The 19,269-nt window shown below is 33.8% G+C and overlaps 2 protein-coding genes across 2 annotated transcripts in view; both read right to left on the minus strand.

The window, feature by feature from the left end:
* LOC131028717 (UDP-glycosyltransferase 74E2) overlaps positions 1–19,269 on the minus strand; it is a 70,551-nt gene extending 51,282 nt beyond the window's left edge. The window contains exon 1 of the mRNA XM_059218528.1: positions 18,800–19,269. Within this exon, the coding sequence (XP_059074511.1) occupies positions 18,800–19,268 (469 nt within the window). The 5' untranslated portion in view covers position 19,269. The remainder of the gene's footprint in view (positions 1–18,799) is intronic.
* LOC131038891 (UDP-glycosyltransferase 74E1) lies at positions 11,881–13,576 on the minus strand. Its single transcript, XM_057971453.2, has 2 exons — positions 13,075–13,576; positions 11,881–12,907 (listed from the first exon to the last, which is right to left on the minus strand). Exons 1-2 carry the CDS (start codon positions 13,553–13,555, stop codon positions 11,952–11,954), a joined length of 1,437 nt encoding a protein of 478 aa, XP_057827436.2. The 5' UTR covers positions 13,556–13,576; the 3' UTR covers positions 11,881–11,951.

A 19,269-nucleotide genomic window follows, 5' to 3' on the forward strand; every position in this document is an offset into this window, starting at 1 on the left:
CAACATTTGTGATTGAAAATGATTGCATCAAGAATTGATTAAATGTTACAACAAAATTACTTAATTGTTGATAATTCATTTGTGTAACTCATTTGATATTTCTTGCAAGAAATAGTTTACTACTTCATTTTCCGAAGAATTTTGAAGAATCAAGGAAAAGTACTTTTTAGTGAGCTTCAGTTGGCTCTTGCAGGAAAAGTTTAACTACTTCTTCATCTACAAGACATAGCTAAGTATGTCATTCATTTTCATGAATGGCTAAGTGTGAGAATCACTTAGATGCAATGAGTGCTAAGTGTGTCATTCATTCTCATGAGAGATGGGTTCTTGTGAACCACTACTCATGAATCTTGGGTCAATGAGTTTGACTCAAAAACTACACAGTTGAATCCTGATAGCAATATCATAATTCGACTTGATGTGGAAAAATATTTCCTACTTATCACTTGATGAGCTTAAGGGGCTCTATAATGAATGGCTCATAAGGTACAGCACTTGCTGAAGGTTTTGCAAATGGGGTTGCAAGCTGAGTGGTCTTAACCTTGGAGGAAACACCATGGTTAAGCTCGCTCGAGTTGGAGTAGTTCTGGGATGGGTGACCTCCCGAGAAGTCCCAATGCTTCACCTCTGTGAGCATCACCTAGATGCAATGAGTGCTAAGTGTGCCATTCATTCTCATGAGAGATGGGTTCTTGTGAACCACTACTCATTAATCTTGGGTCAATGAATTTAACTCAAAAACTAGACAGTTGAATCTTGATAGCAATATCATAATTCGACTTGTTGTGGAAAAATATCTCCTACTTATCACTTGATGAGCTTAAGGGGCTCTATAATGAATGGCTCATAAGGCACAGCACTTACTGAAGGTTTTGGAAATGGGGTTGCAAGCTGAGTGGGCTTAACCTTGGAGGAAAATCCATGGTTAAGCACACTCAAATTGGAGTAGTACTGGGATGGGTGACCTCCCTAGAAGTCCCAATGCTTCACCTTTGTGAGCATCACCTAGATGCAATGAGTGCTGAGTGTGACATTCCTTCTCATGAGAGATGGGTTCTTGTGAACCACTACTCATGAATCATGGGTCAATGAGTTTGACTCAAAAACTACACAGTTGAATCTTGATAGCAATATCATAATAGCTAGATTGATTTATTCTAGAGCTCTGAGTCAATTCTTTTTAATTAAGCCATTAGGCAAGGGCTTGGCATATAATAATATGAGTTTGGACCATTTGTTAAACTTTTCATATTTGCTTTCTTATTTTCATATTGATAACTCAAGACTTAAAATACTGATCTAAAACTCATATGGCTAACTTCTTGTTCCATGGTTTTTGTTGTGTCAAATACAGATGTATAACTAATCTAGCTTGTTTGACCCATCCATGCTTTATGTAAATAGAGATACATTTAAGATTTCATAATCACTCACTCAATTGAATGATGGTTTAAATGACTTTCAATGTAAGCATATGGATATTTTTCCTATCCCCTTCTCTTTAAGGCCATTTTGTTTATGAAATTTCCTTTATTTGGCGCTTGGTGCTCGCATATTTGTTACTTGGCCCTGCACTGGGTAGACAAAGCTCAATTTATTTTCTCTATGCAACATGCCTACTGAAATGTTGATGCACTTAGTTGTGGTTGAATGTAGGATCATAAAATAGTGTTGGCTCTGAGAGTCTGTTTCAAACAAATTGATTTTCATGTTGCCCTACAACTATTTCTTAAAAGTGCACGTGTAAAATATTAATTCTTACAGAGGAAGCTTCTTGTGAAGCTATAATATCTATAAATATGGTCAAAAGTAATTTAGCAATTATTTACATAATGAAGTTCTAATTGAAAGCGCAATTTAAATTTTTACAAATCCACAACCCATTTCACTATTTTCCAGTGCACATTTTTGGGAAAGTCATCAAATATTTGTAGAACACATAAGAACTACTGAGAGGGGGGGGCGAATCAGTAGTACAAGAACTATTAATTTTTCTTTACAACTTGAAATTTTTACTGAACTTTGATCTGAAAATTGAAAGATATAAAATGCAACCATTGAAACAAGACAAGATGCGACATCAAAAGCACAACACACGAGATTTTACATGGAAACCCAATGTGAAAAACCACGGTGAGAAATATCACTAAGATCTATTGTCCTAATCTGGCATCACAATCTTCACTTCAATTACAATGCTTTTTAAGGGCAGCAACCCTAAGGAATCTTTGAATCCCTATCAAAAGTGCACCAACGCTACAATCCAAACCCTTTGAGCACCAACGCAAAGTTTTACAAAAGATCTTACTACCACAAGACACTTTTAGAAACAGATACAGATATAGTTTTTGACAATGTGTTCCCTGAACAATCCTTCGGTATGACCCAAATGCATGAGCAAAAAAAGAGAATAAAGGAGAAAAAAATGAAAAGTAAAGAGAAAGAAGTAGTTGGAGATTAGGAGCAATCAGTACACATCTGAGTAGAGATCTTGTAGCTAGTGAGTCTACCACACCCTTCCCTTTAACCTATAGAATATAGAAAGAACTCCTATGAAAAGAACCTTATTATCTACCCTTGATTCCATGCAATGTGCCATGGAAACATTGTCCTCTCCATCTCGGTGTTAGGATTAAGGTGTCATTTACCTTGTAAATATTATGAAATGGTTCCAATGTATCCTTGGAAAATGTCCTAAGGCACTTAGGATGTATTGAAAAAATGAATTGTAATATTTAATTCTCACGATTATTTGTAATACTTTCATAAGGGATGATGGGTTCCACTAGCAGCAGTTAAAGTGGGTTGTGAACACAAATATTTTTAATATTGTTTTCCCCACTTATGGATGTCTAGAATAAGATATTCAATGACCTAACAAAGTGTAAAAAGAGTGACCTATGTGCTTCTCCAAGTGGGAGCATGGAAGAGGCAATACATGTGTCTCTTAGTCTTTGGTCATTTATTACATTTAATATAATGTTTATCTTGCAAGTATAGGTGTCCATGTTGGAGGGAACGTATTGAAAGATAAATTGATATCTTCTTCAAGTTTTGTGGAGGAATTAAAATAGTTGTGGTCATGAGGAATGAAGAGTCTTCTTTAGGAACCTTTACTAGTGGTTTTGGAGATCTTGCCATACTATAAATTCAATCTTTGGGTGTAGATTTTCATCAGAACGGTTGAATGTAGATTTCTCTACAAGAACGAAGGACAAATGGGAGGCATAAGGTGGTTGTTCACATGTACATAGGTGCTACTATCATGGAGGCAAAGAGGAGAATGGAAGTGATTGTATTATAAGAAATTTTATTGTTGTTAATACAAGCTTGCCCTCTCTTCTTGGTGGAGTTTTTTCTTGCAAGGGTTTCTCCACGTAAATCGTGTGTTAAGTTTTGATGTCATGTTGTTGATTTATGCCTCATTGTTTCTATCTTAAATGTTATTTTTAATCATCATTTATTGTTATTATGCGTTCACATAAGATACATGTTTATTAAGCATGGTTAATAGGCTAATTTTTGGCATCATAAAGAAGAAGGATCTAATCATGGGTTTTCCACAATTAAGGCAACTTAACTGTTTAGATTTTCATATGAGTTTCAAATTTCCATGTTGTTGCTATCCAAGCCTTGGATCTCATCCATTGATTAGTTTATTGGATAGAGATTGGTCTTCACAATCTTTAGTATTGAACCTGTTTACTTCCCAACATTTGGTATCATAGCTAAAGGTGTTCATATTGGAGGAGTATTTCAACATCCTAGTCACATGGAGATATACCGACTGTTTGGACTATGGAATGGAGTACTTATGTTGGGTTCATGGTTTTATCCCATGGTTACATGAAAGAATTGAAAGATAAGCCACTAACCTCTTTGTAATTTGTGGCGCTAATTTATTTTATATGGTTCAAGCTCTTAGACAACTTTACTTTCCTTTCTTGGGTTACAGTGATCTCTCATTTTTAGTTGTTGGGTTTTGTAGATCTGTGCTATTTCCATTATTTGGATGACATGTATAATGTGAATGTTGTATGTTTATATGGATTTCATATTTATAGAGATAATTTTGTAAGTTTTACATGTTAACTAAATTTGTGGGATGTAGATCTATGGTAAGACCAGGGATTAAGGTTGTTCTGGATGGAAACAGTTAAAAAATTGCATGGCTACTTGGAAGGTTCTTATTGATCAATGGTTTCTCCTATGTGGGTTTGTTTGGCAAATCATATCTAGCATTGATTTTGGTATTTGAGTCTTGGAAATCCGCATGTTATGCCTAATATCTCTATTATGCATCATACTAATGTTGGGTTGAATATTTTGGCTATTTGAGATCAAAGAACTGATTATGTATTTCTTCTTTGAGATGTTAAATTTGTGTCGATCTTCTAAATTGTCTGAAGAGGATTCAGTTTGGTAGGCCTTGTTGTTGGTCACCATTATTGCATTGGTATGATTATTGCAGTGAGAAAGATTATTTGGAGTATCTGATATAGTTGATCATTTTTAATCTTAGCAACAGATTATGATGCATGAGAATCTCTATTCACTTTTAATAGAGTTTTGGTAATGATTTTGTTCATGATGCCATGCATAACTCGGTATTGCTTTTAGTGGGAGCTTTATGTAATTACATAATATGTTCTATCTTATTCATTTCAAGATTTTGGTTCTAAGTTGTTGTTGTTGCAGTGTATTGTGAGCCATGGACAATCTTTGATTAGAAAATGGATGATCTTTTGCATTGGGTGTTGGTGTTATGTGAAGCTCTTGGATTTTGCCTTCAGGTTGCAATGAAAGTTTGACATATTTGGTTATATTGATTAAGGATGTGCAGTTGTATCTTCTTGGTTTGGAGATTGTGGTTTGACTCTTTCTTTTGGGAGCTCTTGGTTGAGTTCTTTGATTGTGTTGGCCCCCCATGGAGGATTTTCAGTTAGGAGATGGTCGTCATGATGCATAGAGAAATTGGTTACACGGTTTAGTGGGAGCTTAGGTAGTGATGTGGGTTCATCATTTGACGGTGGATATGACATATTGGTTCCATGGAGAACTCTTGAGTCTTTGGTGAGGTGTTGGTGTTTCTCTTTGATTTTGAGTATTAATCATTTGCTTGGAGCTTCATGATTTTGCAGGATCACATTTGAAGCTAGCATGGATTAATTGGTATATGCTCATGGAGACTAGAGAGAATCGGGTGAGGCTATGAGATCTCATATTATACTTTAGGATCGTGTGTTGAGATGATGACTCTTTGATGAGGATTTTACCAAAAAGACCAAAGAGCCTATACCTGATTATGGATGTGAAATTAAGATTGTACTCAACCAAAATTAACTTTATTCATATATCATAATAAGTGGTAATATAGACATGCATCAAAATAATTTAAAGAAACTTCATTCAAATGGAACTAACAAGTATAAGACTACCTTTAATCTCCTTAACTACGCCAAGATATTTTCTATAATGTGTTATAAAAATCAATGGAAGGTGAGATTTAAAACAAAACACAACGAATCATACTCTAAAAGTCCAAACCATGTATGGCAGCACATATGATGGATGTAGCAAAATGAAAGCAAAAGGATGCATGCAAATGGTATAGCCTTATCAAGGCACGGGCACGCAAACAGTTAAGCTTCAAAATATGGTCTCACGGTATGGAATATGATCTGCCACACCAGGTCTCTACCCGCGTTCGAAAATTTCTCTCTAAAAACACAAATACGAGAATTATATTTCATTAGAGGGCTTGTATATTCACTCCACTCCACTCCAAGCATCTTTCTAATCTGAAAACAATGTGACTAGAAGATATTTATATGGGTTTTATAGAAATAGAGTCTTAGCCGAACTACCAATATTGGTTTTCACTTACTAGCTAATCCTAATTTTTTTTAAATATTAGTGCAGTACTAGTATTAGCTAATCCTATTTTTTTCTAAATATTACCAAACAATTATATGCAATAATCAAAATTGATTATTAATGTAATTATATTTGGCAAACTCTATATACATTTTATTTTAATATTTTACAAGTATTCGAGTCAAAAAGTTATCAATTCACCAATCCAAATTTTATTCAAACTAAAAAATGGTAAACAAGGAGTAGCCCATAAAAATAAACCTTCTACAAAGTAGTTTATTTAAAATATTAAAAATGCATACCATCCACTTTGTTCTTCATATTAGACTCCTTCGACAATTAATTACATAATTATAATTGACATATAATTTGAATTTAATTTAATTTAATTAATATATTTATTCTTAAATATTAGGATCGATCTTTGGTGCAAAGTAAAGTCCTCATGTGGGAGACTTCCTCTCTCTTTTAGGAATTTGTCTTGCTTAAAAATGTGAGCATGTGGTTATCTTGACCCATTTCTCTTATTTGAATGGGGGACTCCTCACTCATAGTAATTCTAATACTACAAAGGAAAAAGAAAATAAATGAAGGCACACTCATGCTTTCACCTTATAGGACCCTCCTTATCAAGCCCTTTTGTTTTCATATTAATTAAACACAAAGCATAATGAATGAAGGCGCATTCATGCTTTTCATCTTATAGGTCCCTTCACATTGAGCCCTTTTGTTTTCGTATTAATTAAACACAATATCATAATGGATGTTTTTGTTTTGTTCTATGAAGGATGCTATATTTATTTTTTAATCGTTATATATTTCCATTTTTAAATCAAGAATCATGTGCAATGTAAATTTTTTGAGATTACTATTATTGAGCATTATGTTTAATCCAAGCTCTAACAATTGCATATAATATAATTACTCATAACAATAATTTCAAATATAAGTAAAATAAAGCTAATAATAAATTTATAACTTAATTAATTATTAATATAATATTATATTATTTAAACACAAAGCATAATGAATGAAGGCGCATTCATGCTTTTCATCTTATAGGTCCCTTCACATTGAGCCCTTTTGTTTTCATATTAATTAAACACAATATCATAATGGATGTTTTTGTTTTGTTCTATGAAGGATGCTACATTTATTTTTTAATCGTTATATATTTCCATTTTTAAATCAAGAATCATGTGCAATGTAAATTTTTTGAGATTACTATTATTGAGCATTATGTTTAATCCAAGCTCTAACAATTGCATATAATATAATTACTCATAACAATGATTTCAAATATAAGTAAAATAAAGCTAATAATAAATTTATAATTTAATTAATTATTAATAAAATATTATATTATTTAAACATATAAACACTAAATTTATAGATGTGTTTTAATTTGCTATGAATGTATTCCTTACACTTCCTAAAGGTAAAAGTGCTAGTTAAATAATAAATAGAAGAAGACAAATTGAACAAGAGATGCAAAGCGTCAAGTTCTTGTCGATGGTGTTATGTTTTGGATTAGTTGTAATAAACTGGAAGTACTAAATATAGTCCATTAATAGTCAATGGTATAAGATAATACAATACTTGAAAAAAAAAATATCATATGCATAAAATTCAAAATTTGCATAGTTCAAGCCATCATCCTCAGAGTTTACATCATGAGTTGTTTGATTGGCTTTGCTATATTTTAATGAGAATTCAATGGTGACACATCTAGATCAAATTTACTATAGCTTTAGTTGGCTATGTTTCTAGTTATGAGATTTCCCTTTATTTTGTTAAACTTTTAGGTTTCCTATTAGAAAATTGTATGACATAACCTTTGATTATATCCATTAATTGATAACTTGCATGGGAAAGGATAAGTACAATAAAGTAGCAAATAAACAATTTGGAATTGCAATAATACTTGTTTCAAAAATAGTTTATTCTTTTGAACTTTGGATTCTCAATAGTGATGCAAAATATAGTGCCCTTCAAGAATATGTACATATTTCCAAATCTGTTATGAAACTTTGCCTCTGATACAATTAACAACGTTCCTTTTCCTTGCAAAGAGAGAGATTTCAAATTTCAATAATCACAATTGATTAATTATATTTTCTTAGAGAGATTTCAATATTCACAATTGATTAAATAAATTAAAAAAGCAATTTGAACATTTTACATATTTAACTTTCTTTCAAATTTTTCACTTTTTTTTTCAGATGTGTTGGGGAATCTATGCAATCATCCATACTGGACGTTATGACATTATGCACGAAACTACTTCATCCATACTGGACATTATGACATTATGCACGAAACTACTTCATCCATCAATGTATCTACACTCATATTTAGTCTTCTTTCTGGGTTTTCAATGTGTTCTACAAAACAAAAAGGAAAAAAATACTCCAGATAATATTAGAATACTACATATAAAACATAAATCAATTAGACTGAATTGTAAAAAAGGTAAATAAACAAGTATTATTGATATAAAACTCCATAATTTGTTTACAAAAGGAGGCCTAGAAATCTATTTTAACTCTTTAAATCTTCATATCAGATATCACAAATAATGCACATGACAAAAATACTTTCGTAAAGCAGATGATTTATTAACTTTCCATGGTAATACATAGACCGACATGCACATTTAAATATGTATAGCATGTATATATGTGTACAACATAGTTGAGAAAAAACATATAATTGTCACATGGATCTAATAAATCTTTGTCATCAATGGGTATATAAGTTTTACTTTTAAATATATGAAGTATAGCTTGTTTTACCAATATTTAGAAAAAATTGTCAATCTTGTCAAAATACTATGTCAGTATGCTTTGAATGAGTTCACAATTGCTAGTACTGTAAAAGTAGAAAAGCACCTCAACAAATTTGTACAGTTTATTGACACTTTCATCAGGATGACCTAGTCAAACATTTAAACCCAAAATTAATCATAAATAAAGAATTGATGCCCAGAAATAAATAATGACAAATAAAAAACATAAAATTAATGCCCCCTTTTAAGTAGAGATCAATCTGAATTGTTAAATGATTTTTTATGTGAAAAAAGAGATTTGCTTACAAAAACATGACAGAATTGTATAAAAAATTAAGATCAAAAGATAAAAAAAAGAAAACCAAGACAGTCCCTTGAAAATTTTGTTGAACAGAGAACAAGAATAAGAAGCATGAGAAAAGGAGGAGAAAATCAAGTGAAAGGGAGAAGTTTTAAAACATATTAAAGAAACCATTACCTAACCCTTATTTATAATATTGGATAAGTTATTATTTGGACTCTTTAGTGTGCAATCTAAGAGTTTTGTAGTGAGGTGAAACTCAATTGAAAACTTGGACAAAATATGCATTTTGCTTTGTGTAAATCTGTGACATCTTGTTTTTTGGTTCATTTTTCATTGAAACACTTCTGGCAGTTTTTAAAAACTTTATTGTGGATTGTAGAAAACCATAAATTTAAATTGTAGGCCCTTTTGCTTTGGGCATTTTTTGGGAATTCTACCTATAATTAGTATATTTTAAAACAACATAAATGTCTATTAATATATTTGACTAATAATAATACAAACATTGAAGATATCGAACAAAAATAAAAATAAAAATCTATAAAGTTGTGCATTGACATATGTCAGGAAATACTAACACATGGACTAGAGAAAAAGTGAGATATTATAAGTTGGGTAGAGACGAACACATGCATTTTTCCGTCTGAAAGCCTAGAGTTGTGTTGTTATTCCTTCAAACGAAAAGGTTGTGTTTCTTCTACAATTGTAGTCTTGCTAGGATTATGTAGGCCAAGGAGTTATGTCTGCTGGTCTCTTACACTGGTATACACTCGAATGTTTGTAAGGCAGGGCTATCCATGTTGGGCGTCCTATTAGGAAGTTGAGTCATTGGTTGGAGCTGCACAGTATTTGCAAATGCTAATGGAATTCAATAAGTGCAAATGGAATGCATCATAATAGAATGACGTCCCCATAGTGTAAACAATGTGTGAGCAACATATAGGATGCACACAGAATAAATGCTACATAAACAACACAGTTCAGGCCAAAAATAATTTTTTAACATTTGATTGTTATGCCATACACGTATAATTTTCTATTCATCTAGACTTTCTATCTATTCTCTGAAATTGTGGATTTTTTATTATAATTACCTCCTATTGAATTTGAATGCCTAACTCTCTCATCTAACTATGTAGATGTTCCTTCAGGATGCCTTAGTTGTTTTCTGAAAAAAATTGAACAAATGGTCTTAGATGACTTTAGAAACAAATTTCATGTTTTATTTGAAGTGCCCAACAACCTATTCATCTTAGAACTGTAATCATGTTAATCAGAAAACAACTGCTTAAGTTGTATGTAAGATGTTAAAAAGTACCTATTGAAAAGAAAATAGCTTAAACCTAAGCTGTCAAAAAATACCTATTCAAAAACAATAACAACACTTTCCAACATACAACTTCTTTACTAGGAAGATTCATTCCTACACAGGTCAGTAATTAGTCCCGAGAATGATTTTATGAGATGGCTTCTCTTTTCTCATCTAAGGACTGGAAGTTTAGAGTTACAAAACCAGAATCCCTTACAACTATTATCTCTCGGTCTACAAAATGGAGTATTAAATCAAACCCATACCGTTTTGTTCCATGTTTTCTGAATATGTATTATCAAGTTTGTAGTACTTATCAGAGCATGATTATGAATGAATTAATGATATAGAAGTGTCAATCATGCTGCTAAATGAGAGAACTGCAGTAAAGCATTCGCACATATAGATCACATAAAAGCATAGAGCTTTATTGTGCAAATTTCTAAGACTTAAAATAGCATAGGTTATAGCCACCATTACAACTGCAACCTAAGATCAATCTCGTATAGAGTTGGGTTTGTGATTCATGGTGGCTTATTATCTAACATTGGAATTAGGTGACTACTCTTCGAGAAGTTTTCCATTCAAAATTTAAAAAAAACACAAATAATGTTGCCATTATTAATAGCTATATCAACCTAACAAAAGGAGAAATTGGCATGCTTTAAAGAGATTTAAGAGTGAGCATATTAAGATTAAAGCAACGTTGCAACAATAGGCACAAAACAGAGATGAAGCATAACATAACAATCCTTACCTCTATAAAGATAAATAGAAACTTGCAAGCCAAGCTGTGAAGCCTGCAAATCCAATGGTAGAACTGTGGTTGTAACTAAGATCTAGATGATGTTTGTACCAAGCAGAATAAGAAACAAAAATAATTATAATCATAAAAGTCTAAAAAAGAAATGCTAAGTTAGAACAAAATAAAATGCTCGCCTGCAAATATTCCAAAGACAATATTTGCTCAATACATGGAGTTATATGTCCTTGCAATCGATTCCTGGACAGATTTAGCAACCTCAAGTGATTCAGACTGACAATTATGGCTCGTAATTTCTAGCTAACACCATATTCAAATGAATGAACAATGCACATTTATGTTGGAAGTTTCGAGTATGTTGAATAGTTCCAGTCATCAATTTCAATATGCATTCATTAAGCCAAGATTTTTCCAGATTATGGTGAGACAAATGGTTGCATCGATTGGCCTCGTCTTCCCACGCATACGATTTGTCCCTACTTGCATTGAAGATGACAAGATTTGTGTAGATCTTCCTACTTCCTTGCATTAAGTTAGGTAAGATTTTTACATACTTTAGTATATTTTTTCATATTTCTCTCTCATATGTCATAAATGTTGTAGGTAGAATGATGAAAATTTAATTCTCTACCATGACTGTAGCCACTATAGGCCAATAGCAAAAGAGATAAATAATTTTGTTAGAATTATTTAAATGTTTATAAATTTTAAAACTATACAGATGTATACAAATTTTTAAAATACTTGAAAATGATTGATCAAAATAAAAAGGAAAATTGCATCCAACAGATGCATAAGTATCCTGCCTATCGGCAGGAACTAATTAAAACAACGCTCATGGAATGAAAGGACTTTTTATATTGAAAGAGTTGAGCGTTATTAGGGAATCAAAAGCTATTTACAATTCTCATTACTTGGTCACCTCTTTAACAAATCTGTCAACATTGGAGTAAGAAGAACCTCCTTCCATCTTCGCTTTTTTCGCCGACTCTTTCCAATGGACTGCATTCTTTCGGAGCTCTGCACCCTCCTCGCTGCAAATCACCCATCGCACACATCTCTCAATCTCATCCCACTCAAACGTCACATCACCATCCCCATGCTGCGTCCGCCTCAATTTCAGACCCATCTTCCACACATCCACCATAAATTTGCAATTTGTGGGCTGATCGAAGCGCAGGTCACAGGCGAGCAGCGGAACCCCACAACTCAGCGCTTCCAGTGTCGAATTCCACCCACAGTGAGACATAAACGCCCCCACCGACGGGTGATTCAACACTTTCAGCTGAGGACTCCACTTCACAATCAAACCCCGATCTCCAATCTCCTCTGCAAAAACCTCCCAAAAATTTTCCCACACCGTTGTCTGCCCCGCAGAGGGACGGATCGCCCACAAAAAATTCTGCCCACTACTCTGCAACCCACGACCTATTTCCCGGATTTGTTGTGCACTAATGTCGGCTATGCTGCCGAAGGAAACGTAGACAACAGAATGAGGAGGCTTTGAGTTAAGCCATTCCATACACTCCTCCGTCTCTTCCTCCCACGGGCTGCCGCCGAACTGTGTGTCCTCTCTATTTCTTCCGTCCAGAAAGGCGGAGGGTATGGCAGGACCCACTGTACAGACTGGAACATTTGCTTCCCTTAGGTAATTCATCGCTTTATCTTCGAGCTCATCAAACGTGTTCAAAATCACCCACGACGCGCTGTTAAAACTCTCGACGAAACTTAGATTGTCGTCCAGACAACCAGCAGTGAGAAGTGGAGGAAAAAACGTCGACGGCAAATCGGTCATTCTCATCTCGCCGATAGTCGGAATGACAACAACGTCATTCGAATCCTGTTCGCAGGTGTTCCACTTGTCAACTGTGAACACAAAACCCAAAAGAAAAAAAACTTTTGTTGTAAGCAAAGCTTCACTATAATTTTGAGCAAATAGGGATGTAAGAGTGAAAACGGAAAGGAATAAAATAAAAATATACTAATCCTGTGTTCTGTATTAATAAAGAGGGTAGTATATTTAACAAACAAACCGTATTTAAAATGATGATAGATTGCGCCAACAGTTGCAGATTGCGTGTAGAAAAGAGCTCGGGGGACGTTTAAATTGTGCGAAACCTGGGCAACCCAGGGCATAAACGCATCGTGAAGAATACAAGTGACAGGAGGCCCCGCTACGTTGAGGCGGTGAATGAGATCTTCCAGGTCGGATCCCTGTATGCGCTGTAAGTGCCCGAAAATGTAAAGAATATCTGAGGCGATGTCCATTCGACCAGGCGGAAGGTGATCGGGAATGGACTCGAACCGAAGACGTATACCCAGACGCTGGAGCGTTTTGTCCGCCTTTAACATTCTATGGTGGTCAAAGGCGAAACTAACGAAAGTGATGATCACGCCTTGGGAGGCTAAGTCCTTTGAGAATTGCAGTATGGGATTTGTGTGGCCTGCTTGGGGAAACGCCAACACAACAACATGTGCACTTCCACTCGCCATTGTTGCTCTGCTCTGCTCCATCTTTTTGCCTGCCGTTACTTATAAATCCCGATTCCTTCATTTTTTTTTGCTGAGTGTTTATCTTCGATCTGCTGACCTCAGTTTTTGACTAATTATTTTGCCTCGCCTGTAAATCGTAATTCCATCCGCATACTCTCCTTTTTTCAACAGAGACTATTTTTTATTATTATAAATGCGATAATTAAATTATCTTTATCGGGATAGTCAATTGCGCCTGCGGATCAGATTTTTTAACCGCATAATAAGACAAGAAGCTGAAAAAGGAAATTAGTATATAATTGTTAATTATTATTATTGTGACATAATTTCAATGTCATTCAAGATAAAATAATGATAAATTTATTTAGTCAATAGAGTTGCGTTTTAACGGAGTCATTCTCTTATTATTAATATAAAAGTTTATTATTAATTGTTTAAGAATACGTTTGGTTTTCCCCTTTTCTTATATTATTATGTTCTTCTAATATGGTTAACACTATAAAATTATAAAAAACACAATTGTTTGGATAAACGTTGAAAAATTATCTCAAATTTCTTTTATATAAAATCTTAGGATAAAATAATTGAGTTCTAATAGTAAAATAATTATTTTAGAATTAATAATTATTTAATGTAATATTACATAGAATAATGTATTGAAAAGTTAAGTAAATACAAGAAAAATATTTAATTTGAAAAGCAATATAAATATGTAGGAAAAATATAAATGACTAGATGTATATTTTATGATCTAAAACTCATCGAGGTCACTTTCATGATTATTTGATTTGTACGAATTATACATTTAATTTGGGCATACAAATCTAAAATTTGGTTTGTAGAATTGATTTTTGCTAACTCTTATATTTGTTTTTTCACTTTCCTACCTGCTCATGATATGTTATATCTAACTAGAGATATTTAAGATCATCTTCGTGGAATTTTTAAGACAAGGATTGATTCTTCTTTAGTCAAATCCCTAAATTGACTAATTTAACATCTATGAACAAAGATTAAAAAAAAAAGGTATGAAGCAATCATGTAGAGATCTACTTAGATTGAACATGTAAGAAAGTAATGCAATAGCAAATTCCTTAATTAATGCTATATGTTCTTTGAATGATGTATATGTATTACATATTGGATGTGTAAAAGTGAACTAGGGTTATCTCTTAAATGTGACTCAAAAGGTGAAAAGCAAAAAATTTCATGCTTCAAATTGACACATAATGATTAAAGGAATTGTTTTGTCAACATTAAATTTGACTTTGAATTATAAATGTTTTGATTTCATTTCATCAAATTGCATAACCAACCTAAATCAATTGCTCAAATCATAAATTTGAACTTAGTGGGGAACGAGTAAAATTCACTTGATTAGAACTAGTTCCTAAGAACATGTGTAGATGGGATTAGATAAGAATTCAGTTATGTTCATCTTTCAGTATAAATAATGTCCCTTGTATGTTATTCATTGCATAAAGAATTATAACCATAGTCTAAGAAAAGGCAAAAGGCCTTCTTAAGTCTACCAAATATTTTAGCAAATCCTTATGTTCGAAATGGCCAACTCTCTATCGCACTTGAGAATTTTTAGTTTAAAAAAAGATAGAATCTCTCTCTAGTTTTTATTTCTAAATGATTTGTATTTTATGTTGCATTAAATTAAGAATATTAATTCAAAAGATAGTTTTTGGTACAATTATCTGATTCTCTACGTCTCTCTTCATTGAAATAACTAAATTTAGAATTTATTAAATTAAATTGCCTTCCAAAAAGATTTAGCCTACATGGTTGTTTGGAAGAGATAACTATAAGTGATTGTAAGAAACTATTGAAACTTCCTAAAGGATTCGGTTAGCTCAAGTATCTCAAATAACTGAACGTGTTTGGTTGCTCTAATATTGATATGGTTTCTAATGATTTCGGGTTGTTGTCCTCTATATGTACACTGAATGCATCAAGTTACTCTCAATTAGATGGCAAGGCAATGGATAAGTTTATTGAAATGAAGAGACTATTGGTATTGGCTATCCAAAAAAGCTAGATGTTGATAGTAAGGTGGGGAGAATTAAAAGCACACTTTGATCATACTGGATGGTGAATTCTTCTATAAGGAAATATCAAAGGCTTGGTATTATGAAGCACTCATATCATGGCATTGTTTTCATAAAGATAGCATGTTCTCGCCAAATGATGATTTTATACAATTTCCCAAGTAGTCACCCAACCATGGACAAGTGTATGGAGATTGATTTTGGTTCTCATTTGAAAAAAAAAATCTCCTTCGTAGGGTTTTATACTATTTTTCTTACAAATTGTGCCCATTTTTTTGTCATCGGCATCCTTGATCGCTTGATGTCGAGTAACCTTTTGATCGTTGTAATGACAATAATTATTTTGTTTATTGACCTTGGGAAAATCTTTTTGGATGGTTATTCATCGAGTATATCAGTTTTACCTACCAAGATGGTCCATTCTGAAGAAGTGAAAAGTCAAATGATGCATGGTCTATTTCAATCTTATAAACTTATTTTATAGTTGTTTGAGAATTTTGATGGCATCTCCAAATTCATGCATGACATGGAATACCCTCTTTTGAATTTTTTGATGATATTTTATACAAAAAAATTTAATCCATTTATTTAGCAATTGAATTTAACCCCATCATATCTAAGGGTTTCACATTGGTAGAGATCATTGGGGATTTGAACCCAACCTTGTTTGAAAGGATATGTTGCACCTAGCATACAAGATGTTGCATTATACCTAATGTTAACTATTTATCATGCAATAGACATGATTTTATGTAGTCCATATTAATGAGCGTAGTATGTTTTTACAAATAACTTTAAATTTATTTTATAACTTCGTAATTTTACTTTGATAATGTAATGAGCTACAATTGCCTAGACATTTTATTAGTTGGCTTATGCTATTCTATAGAATATTTAAGATTTGTCTGTATCATTTTTCCTACTAACTTTTATCAACATGAGAATTTTTTATTGTATGATTATTGTATAAAATCGCCTTATTGAAAATGAGATTCGAACCATTGTAGTCTGATTTGCATTTTGGTTCAAATAATAGTGAACCTTTATTAGGATTTCAATATATATTATCTATTTACACATGTACTGAGGTTTTCTTCCGATAGAATTTATCTCATACAAAGTTTGATAACCAATTGGCATTGTGCTCATAGACTTTCTTAATGAAATTTCTTATTGTATGTGTTCAAATTATACATCAATAATGTGATAAACCTTACCAATGGCCTTAAAGTAAATTTTTTGATAAAAAACTATTTTTTGGCTCCACACCTCCACCCAAAACCATGACTTCCAAAGGTTGCTTGAAAAAGAAATGAAATTAGAACTACAAAATAGAAACACGACATTGGATACTTAAATCAAAATTTGAAAGCCAAGTGTAAAACTCAAGAAAGCCACAAGCTATAATTGTCACAGTTTTTCTTGATGTACATGATAATTTTATTGTGATTTATGAAACCACGTGCTACTAGGGTGTAACCATGCGAATAGAACATGTAGCATATATATGCATAGATGTGGCATGAAGTTGTTTGGGGGCATGTATCCTTGTGCATTAAATACCACACCCCTTCTTTTTGGAAGTATCCAAGAATTCATCCAGATTTGAGCATTCTATTTGTAGATAAAAATAATGTTTTAATATTTACACATATTAATTCAGGAGTTCAAATGTGAAGGATATAAGAATTTAGTTTTAAGATTGACATAGAAATATAATGTTTGTTGATTTCAAATTCATTCACATGTAAACATATATGTCGCTTTATTGATTGGACTACACCACACTAAAATGCAATGGATAATTTTACCAAATTAAACAATCATTATTACATTTTAATATTTAAGTTTTGAAAATTAGAACATAAATATGTCTTATGATCTAGTCTTTTGATGATTCCCCATTAATTTTACTAATACAACTCAATTTTTTTATTAGATTTGAATTTTTACTTAAAAAGTGTTAATATGGAAATTAAAATAATGTATCCTCTATGCATATAACATTTAAATAAAATTAAATAAAAATTATGCTAATAGAAGCAAAGGATTTTTTATATTGAAAAAGTTGGACGCTAATCAAAAGCTCACAAAAAAAAATCTGTCAACGTTGAAGTGAGAAGAGCCGCCTTCCATCTTCGCTTTTTTCGCCGACTCTTTCCAATGGACTTCATTCTTTCGGAGCTCTGCACCCTCCTCGCTGCAAATCACCCTTCGAACACATCTCTCAATCTCATCCCACTCAAACGTCACATTACCATCCGCATGCTGCGTCCACCTCAATTTCACACCCATCTTCCGCATCTCCACCATAAATTTGCAATTGGTGGGCTGATCGAAGCGCAGGTCGCAGGCGAGCAACGGAACACCAGAACTCAGCGCTTCCAACGTCGAATTCCACCCACAGTGAGACATAAACGCCCCCACCGACGGGTGATTCAACACTTTGAGCTGAGGACTCCACTTCACAATCAAACCCCGATCTCCAATCTCCTCCGCAAACCCCTCCCAAAAGCTTTCCCATACCGTTGCCTGCCCTGCAGAGGGACGGATCGCCCACAAAAAATTCTGTCCACTTCTCTGCAACCCACGACCTATTTCCCGGATTTGTTGTGCACTAATGGTGGCTATGCTGCCGAAGGAAACGTAGACAACAGAGTGGGGAGGCTTTGAGTTGAGCCATTACATACACTCCTCCGTCTCTTCTTCCCACGGGCTGCCGCCGAATTGTGTGTCCTCGCTATTTCTTCCGTCCACAAAGGCGGAGGGTATGGCAGGACCCACTGTACAGACTGGAACATTTGCTTCCCTTAGGTAATTCATCGCTTTATCTTCGAGCTCATCAAACGTGTTCAAAATCACCCACGACGCGCCGTTAAAACCCTCGACGAAACTTAGATTGTCGTCCAGATTACCAGTAGCGAGAAGTGGAGGAAAAAACGTCGACGGCAAATCGGCCATTCTCATCTCGCCGATTGCCGGAATGACAACGTCATTCGAATCCTGTTCGCAGTTATTCCACTTCTCGACTGTGAACACAAAACCAGAAAAAAACTTTTGCTGTAATCAAAGATTTACCTTAATTTTGAGCGGATGGGTATGCGAGAGCGAAAATGGGAAGAATTAAATTAAAATTTTACTACGACTGTGGGATCCCGACGATAATTTTCTGTATTAATAAAGAGGGCGAGAAATTCAACAAACAAACCGTATTTAAAATGATGATAGATTGCAGCAACAGTTGCAGACTGCGTGTAGAAAACAGCTCGGGGGATCTTTAATTTGGTTGAAACTTGGGCAACCCAGGGCATAAACGCATCGTAAACAATACAAGTGACAGGAGGTCCCGTTACGTTGAGGCGATGAATGAGCTCTTCCAGGTCGGATCCATCTATGTGCTGTAAGTTACTGAAAACGTAAAGAACGTCTGAAACAATGTCAATTCCAGGCGGAAGTCGGTCCGGAATGGACTCGAACCGAATACGTATACCCAGGCGTTGGAGCGTTTTATCCGCCTTTAACATTCTGTGGTGGTCAAAGGCGAAACTAACTAAAGTGATGATCACGCCTTGGGAGGCCAAGTCTTTTGAGAATTGCAGCATGGGATTTGTGTGTCCTGCTTGGGGAAACGCCAGCACAACAACATGTGCGCTTCCACTTGCAGTTCCACTCGCCATT

This window comes from Cryptomeria japonica, chromosome 1 (assembly GCF_030272615.1).
Source record: "Cryptomeria japonica chromosome 1, Sugi_1.0, whole genome shotgun sequence".
Taxonomy (NCBI): Eukaryota; Viridiplantae; Streptophyta; class Pinopsida; order Cupressales; family Cupressaceae; genus Cryptomeria; species Cryptomeria japonica.

Coding starts and splice junctions, on each gene's coding strand:
- LOC131038891 (XM_057971453.2), bottom strand. CDS start 13,555: ATGGAGCAGAGCAGAGCAACAATGGCGAGTGGAAGTGCACATGTTGTT. Junction 12,908..13,074: donor CTATCATCATTTTAAATACG/GTTTGTTTGTTA, acceptor TTGTGTTCACAG/TTGACAAGTGGAACACCTGC.